At 48.6% G+C, this 12,612-nt stretch overlaps 1 protein-coding gene across 1 annotated transcript in view; it reads right to left on the bottom strand.

Annotated features, from left to right (window-relative positions):
• LOC144488064 (tumor necrosis factor receptor superfamily member 5-like) overlaps positions 1 to 12,612 on the bottom strand; it is a gene marked incomplete at its 3' end in the record, with an annotated part of 96,691 nt that overhangs the window by 47,703 nt on the left and 36,376 nt on the right. Inside the window, exons 2-4 of the mRNA XM_078206086.1 lie at positions 12,120 to 12,222; positions 7,904 to 8,029; positions 5,202 to 5,351 (exon numbers count right to left, since the gene is read on the bottom strand). Of these exons, the coding sequence (XP_078062212.1) occupies positions 5,202 to 5,351; positions 7,904 to 8,029; positions 12,120 to 12,222 (379 nt within the window). The remainder of the gene's footprint in view (positions 1 to 5,201; positions 5,352 to 7,903; positions 8,030 to 12,119; positions 12,223 to 12,612) is intronic.

The following is a 12,612-nucleotide window of genomic DNA, read 5'->3' as shown; positions in this document are numbered from 1 at the left end:
TTTTATATATAGAATAACAGATACCCGGGAGTGAGTGACAGACTGGAATCGAATCGAGGGGTTCGGGGTGGTTTATATATAGAATAACAGATACCCGGGAGTGAGTTACAGACTGGAATCTAATCGAGGGGTTCGGGGTGGTTTATATAGAGAATAACAGATACCCGGGAGTGAGTTACTGACTGGAATCTAATCGAGGGGTTCAGGGTGGTTTATATATAGAATAACAGATACCCGGGAGTGAGTTACAGACTGGAATCTAATCGAGGGGTTCAGGGTGGTTTATATACAGAATAACAGATACCCGGGAGTGAGTTACAGACTGGAATCTAATCGAGGGGTTCGCGATGGTTTATATATAGAATAACAGATACCCGGGAGTGAGTTACAGACTGGAATCTAATCGAGGGGTTCGGGGTGGTTTACATATAGAATAACAGATACCCGGGAGTGAGTTACAGACTGGAATCTAATCGAGGGGTTCGGGGTGGTTTACATATAGAATAACAGATACCCGGGAGTGAGTTACAGACTGGAATCTAATCGAGGGGCTCGGTGTGGTTTATATATAGAATAACAGATACCCGGGAGTGAGTTACAGACTGGAATCTAATCGAGGGGTTCGGGGTGGTTTATATATAGAATAACAGATACCCGGGAGTGAGTTACAGACTGGAATCTAATCGAGGGGTTCGGGGTGGTTTATATATAGAATAACAGATACCCGGGAGTGAGTTACAGACTGGAATCTAATCGAGGGTTCGGGGTGGTTTATATATAGAATAACAGATACCCGGGAGTGAGTTACAGACTGGAATCTAATCGATGGGTTCAGGGTGGTTTATATACAGAATAACAGATACCCGGGAGTGAGTTACAGACTGGAATCTAATCGAGGGGTTCGGGGTGGTTTATATATAGAATAACAGATACCCGGGAGTGAGTTACAGACTGGAATCTAATCGAGGGGTTCGGGGTGGTTTATATATAGAATAACAGATACCCGGGAGTGAGTTACAGACTGGAATCTAATCGAGGAGTTCGGGGTGGTTTATATATAGAATAACAGATACCCGGGAGTGAGTTACAGACTGGAATCTAATCGAGGGGTTCAGGGTGGTTTATATATAGAATAACAGATACCCGGGAGTGAGTTACAGACTGTAATCTAATCGAGGGGTTCGGGGTGATTTATATATAGAATAACAGATACCCGGGAGTGAGTTACAGACTGGAATCTAATCGAGGGGTTCGGGGTGGTTTATATATAGAATAACAGATACCCGGGAGTGAGTTACAGACTGGAATCTAATCGAGGGGTTCAGGGTGGTTTATATATAGAATAACAGATACCCGGGAGTGAGTTACAGACTGGAATCTAATCGAGGGGTTCGGGGTGGTTTATATATAGAATAACAGATACCCGGGAGTGAATTACAGACTGGAATCTAATCGAGGGGTTCGGGGTGGTTTATATATAGAATAACAGATACCCGGGAGTGAGTTACAGACTGGAATCTAATCGAGGGGTTCAGGGTGGTTTATATATAGAATAACAGATACCCGGGAGTGAGTTACAGACTGGAATCTAATCGAGAGGTTCAGGGTGGTTTATATATAGAATAACAGATACCCGGGAGTGAATTACAGACTGGAATCTAATCGAGGGGTTCGGGGTGGTTTATATATAGAATAACAGATACCCGGGAGTGAGTTACAGACTGGAATCTAATCGAGGGGTTCAGGGTGGTTTATATATAGAATAACAGATACCCGGGAGTGAGTTACAGACTGGAATCTAATCGAGGGGTTCAGGATGGTTTATATATAGAATAACAGATACCTGGGAGTGAGTTACAGACTGGAATCTAATCGAGGGGCTCGGGGTGGTTTATATATAGAATAACAGATAACCGGGAGTGAGTTACAGACTGGAATCTAATCGAGGGGTTCAGGGTGGTTTATATATAGAATAACAGATACCCGGGAGTGAGTTACAGACTGGAATCTAATCGAGGGGTTCAGGGTGGTTTATATATAGAATAACAGATACCCGGGAGTGAGTTACAGACTGGAATCTAATCGAGGGGTTCAGGATGGTTTATATATAGAATAACAGATACCTGGGAGTGAGTTACAGACTGGAATCTAATCGAGGGGCTCGGGGTGGTTTATATATAGAATAACAGATAACCGGGAGTGAGTTACAGACTGGAATCTAATCGAGGGGTTCAGGGTGGTTTATATATAGAATAACAGATACCCGGGAGTGAGTTACAGACTGGAATCTAATCGAGGGGTTCAGGGTGGTTTATATATAGAATAACAGATACCCGGGAGTGAGTTACAGACTGGAATCTAATCGAGGGGTTCGGGGTGGTTTATATATAGAATAACAGATACCCGGGAGAGAGTTACAGACTGGAATCTAATCGAGGGGTTCAGGGTGGTTTATATATAGAATAACAGATACCCGGGAGTGAGTTACAGACTGGAATATAATCGAGCGGTTCGGGGTGGTTTATATATAGAATAACAGATACCCGGGAGTGAGTTACAGACTGGAATCTAATCGAGGGGTTTGGGGTGGTTTATATATAGAATAACAGATACTCGGGAGTGAGTTATAGACTGGAATCTAATCGAGGTGTTCAGAGTGGTTTATATACAGAATAACAGATACCCGGGTGTGAGTGACAGACTGGAATCGAATCGAGGGGTTCGGGGTGGTTTATATATAGAATAACAGATACCCGGGAGTGAGTTACAGACTGGAATCTAATCGAGGGGTTCGGGGTGGTTTATATATTGAATAACAGATACCCGGGAGTGAGTTACAGACTGGAATCTAATCGAGGGGCTCGGGGTGGTTTATATATAGAATAACAGATAACCGGGAGTGAGTTACAGACTGGAATCTAATCGAGGGGTTCAGGGTGGTTTATATATAGAATAACAGATACCCGGGAGTGAGTTACAGACTGGAATCTAATCGAGGGGTTCGGGGTGGTTTATATATAGAATAACAGATACCCGGGAGTGAGTTACAGACTGGAATCTAATCGAGGGGTTCGGGGTGGTTTATATATAGAATAACAGATACCCGGGAGTGAGTTACAGACTGGAATCTAATCGAGGGGTTCGGGGTGGTTTATATATTGAATAACAGATACCCGGGAGTGAGTTACAGACTGGAATCTAATCGAGGGGCTCGGGGTGGTTTATATATAGAATAACAGATAACCGGGAGTGAGTTACAGACTGGAATCTAATCGAGGGGTTCAGGGTGGTTTATATATAGAATAACAGATACCCGGGAGTGAGTTACAGACTGGAATCTAATCGAGGGGTTCAGGGTGGTTTATATATAGAATAACAGATACCCGGGAGTGAGTTACAGACTGGAATCTAATCGAGGGGTTCGGGGTGGTTTATATATAGAATAACAGATACCCGGGAGTGAGTTACAGACTGGAATATAATCGAGGGGTTCGGGGTGGTTTATATATAGAATAACAGATACCCGGGAGTGAGTTACAGACTGGAATCTAATCGAGGGGTTTGGGGTGGTTTATATATAGAATAACAGATACTCGGGAGTGAGTTACAGACTGGAATCTAATCGAGGGGGTCGGGGTGGTTTATATATAGAACAACAGATATCCGGGAGTGAGTTACAGACTGGAATCTAATCGAGGGGTTCGGGGTGGTTTATATATAGAATAACAGATACCCGGGAGTGAGTTACAGGCTGGAATCTAATCGAGGGTTTCGGGGTGGTTTATATATAGAATAACAGATACCCGGGAGTGAGTTACAGACTGGAATCTAATCGAGGGTTCGGGGTGGTTTATATATAGAATAACAGATACCCAGGAGTGAGTTACAGACTGGAATCTAATCGAGGGGTTCGGGATGGTTTATATACAGAATAACAGATACCCGGGAGTCAGTTACAGACTGGAATCTAATCGAGGGGTTCGGGATGGTTTATATACAGAATAACAGATACCCGGGAGTCAGTTACAGACTGGAATCTAATCGAGGGGTTCGGGATGGTTTATATACAGAATAACAGATACCCGGGAGTGAGTTACAGGCTGGAATCTAATCGAGGGGTTCGGGGTGTTTTATATATAGAATAACAGATACCCGGGAGTGAGTGACAGACTGGAATCGAATCGAGGGGTTCGGGGTGGTTTATATATAGAATAACAGATACCCGGGAGTGAGTTACAGACTGGAATCTAATCGAGGGGTTCGGGGTGGTTTATATAGAGAATAACAGATACCCGGGAGTGAGTTACTGACTGGAATCTAATCGAGGGGTTCAGGGTGGTTTATATATAGAATAACAGATACCCGGGAGTGAGTTACAGACTGGAATCTAATCGAGGGGTTCAGGGTGGTTTATATACAGAATAACAGATACCCGGGAGTGAGTTACAGACTGGAATCTAATCGAGGGGTTCGCGATGGTTTATATATAGAATAACAGATACCCGGGAGTGAGTTACAGACTGGAATCTAATCGAGGGGTTCGGGGTGGTTTACATATAGAATAACAGATACCCGGGAGTGAGTTACAGACTGGAATCTAATCGAGGGGTTCGGGGTGGTTTACATATAGAATAACAGATACCCGGGAGTGAGTTACAGACTGGAATCTAATCGAGGGGCTCGGTGTGGTTTATATATAGAATAACAGATACCCGGGAGTGAGTTACAGACTGGAATCTAATCGAGGGGTTCGGGGTGGTTTATATATAGAATAACAGATACCCGGGAGTGAGTTACAGACTGGAATCTAATCGAGGGGTTCGGGGTGGTTTATATATAGAATAACAGATACCCGGGAGTGAGTTACAGACTGGAATCTAATCGAGGGTTCGGGGTGGTTTATATATAGAATAACAGATACCCGGGAGTGAGTTACAGACTGGAATCTAATCGATGGGTTCAGGGTGGTTTATATACAGAATAACAGATACCCGGGAGTGAGTTACAGACTGGAATCTAATCGAGGGGTTCGGGGTGGTTTATATATAGAATAACAGATACCCGGGAGTGAGTTACAGACTGGAATCTAATCGAGGGGTTCGGGGTGGTTTATATATAGAATAACAGATACCCGGGAGTGAGTTACAGGCTGGAATCTAATTGAGGGGTTCGGGGAGTGCCTCCGGCGGGGGACATCGTACCTTGCTGTACCTGCTCCTGTCCTGGGCCACAATCGCTGTGGGGGTCGCACTCCGCACAGTTTTTCCCTGGCGCACAGTGGTGCCCCTCCCCACATTGGCACTCCGTATTGTGTTGATTTGTGCAGTTACGTTTGACAACTAGACCGCGTCCTGAGGGAAAGAACACAGATATCCAGTTACTAATCAAAATTAAATACGCAGGAACAGGAGGAGGCCATTCAGCCCCTCTCTCTCTCCAGCCTGTTACACAGGAACAGGAGGAGGCCATTCAGCCCCTCTCTCTCTCGATCCTGTTACACAGGAACAGGAGGACACCATTCCGCCCCTCTCTCTCTCCAGCCTGTTACACAGGAACAGGAGGACACCATTCCGCCCCTCTCTCTCTCCAGCCTGTTACACAGGAACAGGAGGAGGCCATTCAGCCCCTCTCTCTCTCCAGCCTGTTACACAGGAACAGGAGGAGGCCATTCAGCCCCTCTCTCTCTCCAGCCTGTTACACAGGAACAGGAGGAGGCCATTCAGCCCCTCTCTCTCTCCAGCCTGTTACACAGGAACAGGAGGAGGCCATTCAGCCCCTCTCTCTCTCCAGCCTGTTACACCAGGAACAGGAGGAGGCCATTCAGCCCCTCTCTCTCTCCAGCCTGTTACACAGGAACAGGAGGAGGCCATTCAGCCCCTCTCTCTCTCGATCCTGTTACACAGGAACAGGAGGACACCATTCCGCCCCTCTCTCTCTCCAGCCTGTTACACAGGAACAGGAGGAGGCCATTCAGCCCCTCTCTCTCTCCAGCCTGTTGCACCAGGAACAGGAGGAGGCCATTCAGCCCCTCTCTCTCTCCAGCCTGTTACACAGGAACAGGAGGAGGCCATTCAGCCCCTCTCTCTCTCCAGCCTGTTACACCAGGAACAGGAGGAGGCCATTCAGCCCCTCTCTCTCTCCAGCCTGTTACACAGGAACAGGAGGAGGCCATTCAGCCCCTCTCTCTCTCCAGCCTGTTACACCAGGAACAGGAGGAGGCCATTCAGCCCCTCTCTCTCCAGCCTGTTACACCAGGAACAGGAGGAGGCCATAGAACCATAGAAAATTACAGCTCAGAAACAGGCCTTTTGGCCCTTCTTGTCTGTGCCGAACCATTTTCTGCCTAGTCCCACTGACCTGCACTTGGACCATATCCCTCCACACCCCTCTCATCCACGAACCCGTCCAAGTTTTTCTTAAATGTTAAAAGTGACCCCGCATTTACCACTTTATCCGGCAGCTCATTCCACACTCCCACCACTCTCTGCGTGAAGAAGCCCCCCCTAATATTCCCTTTAAACTTTTCTCCTTTCACCCTTAACCCATGCCCTCTGGTTTTTTTCTCCCCGAGCCTCAGCGGAAAAAGCCTGATTGCATTCACTCTATCTATACCCATCAAAATCTTATACACCTCCATCAAATCTCCCCTCAATCTTCTACGCTCCAGGGAATAAAGTCCCAACCTATTCAATCTCTCTCTGTGTAACTCAGCTTCTCAAGTCCCGGCAACATCCTTGTGAACCTTCTCTGCACTCTTTCAATCTTATTTACATCCTTCCTGTAACTAGGTAACCAAAACTGTACACAATACTCCAAATTCGGCCTCACCAATGCCTTACATAACCTTACCATAACACTCCAACTTTTATACTCAATACTCCGATTTATAAAGGCCAATGTACCAAAGGCACTCTTTACAACCCTATCCACCTGTGACGTCACTTTTAGGGAATTCTGTACCTGTATTCCCAGATCCCTCTGTTCAACTGCACTCTTCAGAGTCCTTCCATTTACCCTGTATGTTCTACTTTGGTTTGTCCTTCCAATGTGGAATATCTCACACTTGTCTGCGTTAAAATTCGAGAGCCCCTTCAGCCCCTCTCCCTCTCGTGAGCCTGTTACACAGGAACAGGAGGAGGCCATTCAGCCCCTCTCTCTCCAGCCTGTTACACAGGAACAGGAGGAGGCCATTCAGCCCCTCTCTCTCTCTCGAGCCTGTTACACAGGAACAGGAGGAGGCCATTCAGCCCCTCTCTCTCTCGAGGCTGTTACACAGGAACAGGAGGAGGCCATTCAGCCCCTCACTCTCTCGAGCCTGTTACACAGAAACAGGAGGAGGCCATTCAGCCCCTCTCTCTCTCCAGCCTGTTACACAGGAACAGGAGGAGGCCATTCAGCCCCTCTCTCTCTCGAGCCTGTTACACAGAAACAGGAGGAGGCCATTCAGCCCCTCTCTCTCTCCAGCCTGTTGCACAGGAACAGGAAGAGGCCATTCAGCTTCTCTCTCTCCAGCCTGTTACACAGGAACAGGAGGAGGCCATTCAGCCCCTCTCTCTCTCCAGCCTGTTACACAGGAACAGGAGGAGACCATTCAGCCCCTCTCTCTCCAGCCTGTTACACAGGAACAGGAGGAGGCCCATTCAGCCCCTCTCTCTCCAGCCTGTTACACAGGAACAGGAGGAGGCCATTCAGCCCCTCTCTCTCTCCAGCCTGTTACATAGGAACAGGAGGAGACCATTCAGCCCCTCTCTCTCCAGCCTGTTACACAGAAACAGGAGGAGGCCCCTTCAGCCCCTTCATGCTGATCCCTATTCCCTTCCCACCTCCTGGCCTTACTGTTGCCCCCATCCCTATCCCTGTTTCGCCCTGGGGAAGTGAGGGTGTAAGCTCAGTCAGAACATACGGTGATCGCAGTGGGAACAGAGGTTACATTCGCGGACATAATTCCAGAAGGCGGTATATTCTCCATGGGGACAGGTTTTGCACTGAGTTTCTGATTGCTTTGTACACCTCTGGGAAGCATAAAAACCTGTAATGATAGCAGACAAAGACACATGTCACTCACATAATCTGTATCCATACAACAATGTATTAACTAGACAATAGACCCACAAACGCACCTCTCCCCATGTAACATCAGCCGCCCACTACTGAATCCAGACACCTAAATACCCCCCCAAACACCCTCCGATGTACACTATAACCACACACTGTCCCCCATCAAACACTCCCAGGACAGGTACAGCACAGGGTTAGATACAGAGTAAAGCTCCCTCTACACTGTCCCCCATCAAACACTCCCAGGACAGGTACAGCACGGGGTTAGATACAGAGTAAAGCTCCCTCTACACTGTCCCCCATCAAACACGCCCAGGACAGGTACAGCACGGGGTTAGATACAGAGTAAAGCTCCCTCTACACTGTCCCCCATCAAACACTCCCAGGACAGGTACAGCACGGGGTTAGATACAGAGTAAAGCTCCCTCTACACTGTCCCCATCAAACACACCCAGGACAGGTACAGCACGGGGTTAGATACAGAGTAAAGCTCCCTCTACACTGTCCCCATCAAACACTCCCAGGACAGGTACAGCACGGGGTTAGATACAGAGTAAAGCTCCCTCTACACTGTCCCCATCAAACACTCCCAGGACAGGTACAGCACGGGGTTAGATACAGAGTAAAGCTCCCTCTACACTGTCCCCAACAAACACTCCCAGGACAGGTACAGCACGGGGTTAGATACAGAGTAAAGCTCCCTCTACACTATCCCCATCAAACACTCCCAGGACAGGTACAGCACGGGGTTAGATACAGAGTAAAGCTCCCTCTACACTGTCCCCCATCAAACACTCCCAGGACAGGTACAGCACGGGGTTAGATACAGAGTAAACCTCCCTCTACACTATCCCCATCAAACACTCCCAGGACAGGTACAGCACGGGGTTAGATACAGAGTAAAGCTCCCTCTACACTGTCCCCCATCAAACACTCCCAGGACAGGTACAGCACGGGGTTAGATACAGAGTAAAGCTCCCTCTACACTGTCCCCCATCAAACACTCCCAGGACAGGTACAGCATTTACAGGACAGGTAATTATAGGCCGGTGAGCTTGACATCCGTGGCGGGGAAGTTGTTGGAGAAGATTCTTAAAGATAGGATGTACACGCATTTAGAAAGGAATAAACTCATTAACGATAGTCAACATGGTTTTGTGAGAGGGAGGTCATGCCTCACTAACCTGGTGGTGTTTTTTGAAGAAGTGACCAAAATGGTTGACGAAGGAAGGGCCGTGGATGTTGTCTATATGGACTTTAGTAAAGCATTTGACAAAGTCCCTCATGGTAGGCTAGTGAAAAAGGTTGGATCCCATGGGATAAAGGGGGAGGTGGCTAGATGGGTGGAGAACTGGCTTGGTCATAGAAGACAGAGGGTGGTAGTGGAAGGGTCTTTTTCCGGCTGGAGGCCTGTGACTAGTGGTGTACCGCAGGGCTCTGTATTGGGACCTCTGCTGTTTGTGATTTATATAAATGATCTGGAAGAAGGAGTAACTGGGGTGATCAGTAAGTTTGCGGACGACACAAAACTGGCAGGACTTGCAGATAGTGAGGAACATTGTCAGAGGCTACAGAAGGATATAGATAGGCTGGAAATTTGGGCAAGGAAATGGCAGATGGAGTTCAATCCTGATAAATGCGAAGTGATGCATTTTGGTGGGGATAATGTAGGGAGGAGCTACACGATAAATGGAAGAACCATAAAGGGTGTAGAGACGCAGAGGGACCTGGGTGTGCAAGTCCACAGATCTTTGAAGGTGACGTCACAGGTAGAGAAGGTGGTGAAGAAGGCATATGGCATGCTTGCCTTTATAGGACGGGGCATAGAGTATAAGAGTTGGGGTCTGATGTTGTAGATGTACAGAACGTTGGTTCGGCCTCATTTGGAATACTGCGTCCAGTTCTGGTCGCCACACTACCAGAAGGACGTGGAGGCTTTGGAGAGAGTACAGAGGAGGTTTACCAGGATGTTGCCTGGTATGGAGGGGCTTGGTTATGAGGAGAGATTGGGTAAACTGGGGTTGTTCTCCCTGGAAAGACGGAGGATGAGGGGAGACTTAATAGAGGTGTATAAAATTATGAAAGGCATAGATAGGGTGAACGGTGGGAAGCTTTTCCCCGGGTCGGTGGTGACGTTCACGAGGGGTCATAGGTTCAAGGTGAAGGGGGGGAGGTTTAACACAGATATCAGAAGGACATATTTCACACAGAGGGTTGTGGGGGCCTGGAATGTGTTGCCGGGCAAGGTGGTGGAGGCGGACACACTGGGAACGTTTAAGACTTATCTAGACAGCTATATGAACGAAGTGGGAATGGAGGGATACAAAAGAGTGGTCTAGTTTGGACCAGGGAGCGGCGCGGGCTAATTGTTCCTTGTTTCTCGTTTCAAGGCATCATTCTATGATCATCTTGCTGGTGCCAGTACAGAGCGAGACTGCGGATAGTTGGGAACCTGTCTCGGGGGCAGGGAATTCATATGGTGTTCGTGGAAGTGGAAATGACTAGGGTTGGGAAGCATTTTCCGATCGGGGCCATTGTGATCTCCTGGACTCGTTTCGATCGCCTCAGGGGGTCGGAGAGGAATTTCCCAGATTTTTTTCCCCCATATTGGCCCTGGGGTTTTCACTCTGGGTTTTCGCCTCTCCCTGGAGATCACATGGTCTGGAATGGGGGGGTGGGGGTGAGTTAATAGGTTGTGATGAACAAAGCATCGTAGCTGTGAGGGACAGCTCGGTGGATAGGATATTGGTATGTAGATAGGCTGGAAAATTGGGCGGGGATCCTGGATTCAGGATTCAACCCTGGACCGGGGAGCGGCGCGGGCTTGGAGGGCCGAAAGGCCTGTTCCTGTGCTGTATTGTTCTTTGTTCTTTGTTCTTTGTAGCACAGGGTTAGATACAGAGTAAAGCTCCCTCTACACTGTCCCCCATCAAACACTCCCAGGACAGGTACAGCACGGGGTTAGATACAGAGTAAAGCTCCCTCTACACTGTCCCCCATCAAACACTCCCAGGACAGGTACAGCACGGGGTTAGATACAGAGTAAAGCTCCCTCTACACTGTCCCCCATCAAACACTCCCAGGACAGGTACAGCACGGGGTTAGATACAGAGTAAAGCTCCCTCTACACTGTCCCCCATCAAACACTCCCAGGACAGGTACAGCACGGGGTTAGATACAGAGTAAAGCTCCCTCTACACTGTCCCCCATCAAACACTCCCAGGACAGGTACAGCACGGGGTGAGATACAGAGTAAAGCTCCCTCTACACTGTCCCCCATCAAACACTCCCAGGACAGGTACAGCACGGGGTTAGATACAGAGTAAAGCTCCCTCTACACTGTCCCCATCAAACACTCCCAGGACAGGTACAGCACGGGGTTAGATACAGAGTAAAGCTCCCTCTGCACTGTCCCCCATCAAACACTCCCAGGACAGGTACAGCACGGGGTTAGATACAGAGTAAAACTCCCTCTACACTGTCCCCCATCAAACACTCCCAGGACAGGTACAGCACGGGGTGAGATACAGAGTAAAGCTCCCTCTACACTGTCCCCCATCAAACACTCCCAGGACAGGTACAGCACGGGGTTAGATACAGAGTAAAGCTCCCTCTACACTGTCCCCATCAAACACTCCCAGGACAGGTACAGCACGGGGTGAGATACAGAGTAAAGCTCCCTCTACACTGTCCCCCATCAAACACTCCCAGGACAGGTACAGCACGGGGTTAGATACAGAGTAAAGCTCCCTCTACACTGTCCCCATCAAACACTCCCAGGACAGGTACAGCACGGGGCTAGATACAGAGTAAAGCTCCCTCTACACTGTCCCCATCAAACACTCCCAGGACAGGTACAGCACGGGGTTAGATACAGAGTAAAGCTCCCTCTACACTGTCCCCATCAAACACACCCAGGACAGGTACAGCACGGGGTTAGATACAGAGTAAAGCTCCCTCTACACTGTCCCCCATCAAACACTCCCAGGACAGGTACAGCACGGGGTTAGATACAGAGTAAAGCTCCCTCTCATGGGTGTGAAGCTGGAATTGGTTCCTACCTGGGGGACACTTCTTACAGCAGTCTTCCCGATCTTCGCTGTAATATTCTTGACTTTGGTCACAGTGGCCCCCCAAGAGAGGGTGCGGCTTTGACCTGGAGACCTGGAGCAAGAGGGCAAGGGTGAGAGGTCAGAGAGCAAAGGTTTCAGGGTCAGTAACATTCATTAATCGGAGACACAGATCAGGGGAGAACTCGCAACCCCTCCAACATCCAGCGACAAAATCCCACCAACACCAATTGGCTGTGTCAGTCGCAGGAGAAGGCCCATTCAGCCCCCTCTCTCTCTCCAGCCTGTTACACAGGAACAGGAGGAGGCCATTCAGCCCCTCTCTCTCCAGCCTGTTACACAGGAACAGGAGGAGGCCATTCAGCCCCTCTCTCTCCAGCCTGTTACACAGGAACAGGAGGAGGCCATTCAGCCCCTCTCTCTCTTCAGCTACTTGCACAGGAATAGGAGGAGGCCATTCAGCCCCTCTCTCTATCCAGCCTGT

This window comes from Mustelus asterias, unplaced genomic scaffold (assembly GCF_964213995.1).
Source record: "Mustelus asterias unplaced genomic scaffold, sMusAst1.hap1.1 HAP1_SCAFFOLD_1248, whole genome shotgun sequence".
NCBI lineage: Eukaryota > Metazoa > Chordata > Chondrichthyes > Carcharhiniformes > Triakidae > Mustelus > Mustelus asterias.
This window is presented reverse-complemented; position numbering and strand designations above follow the sequence as displayed.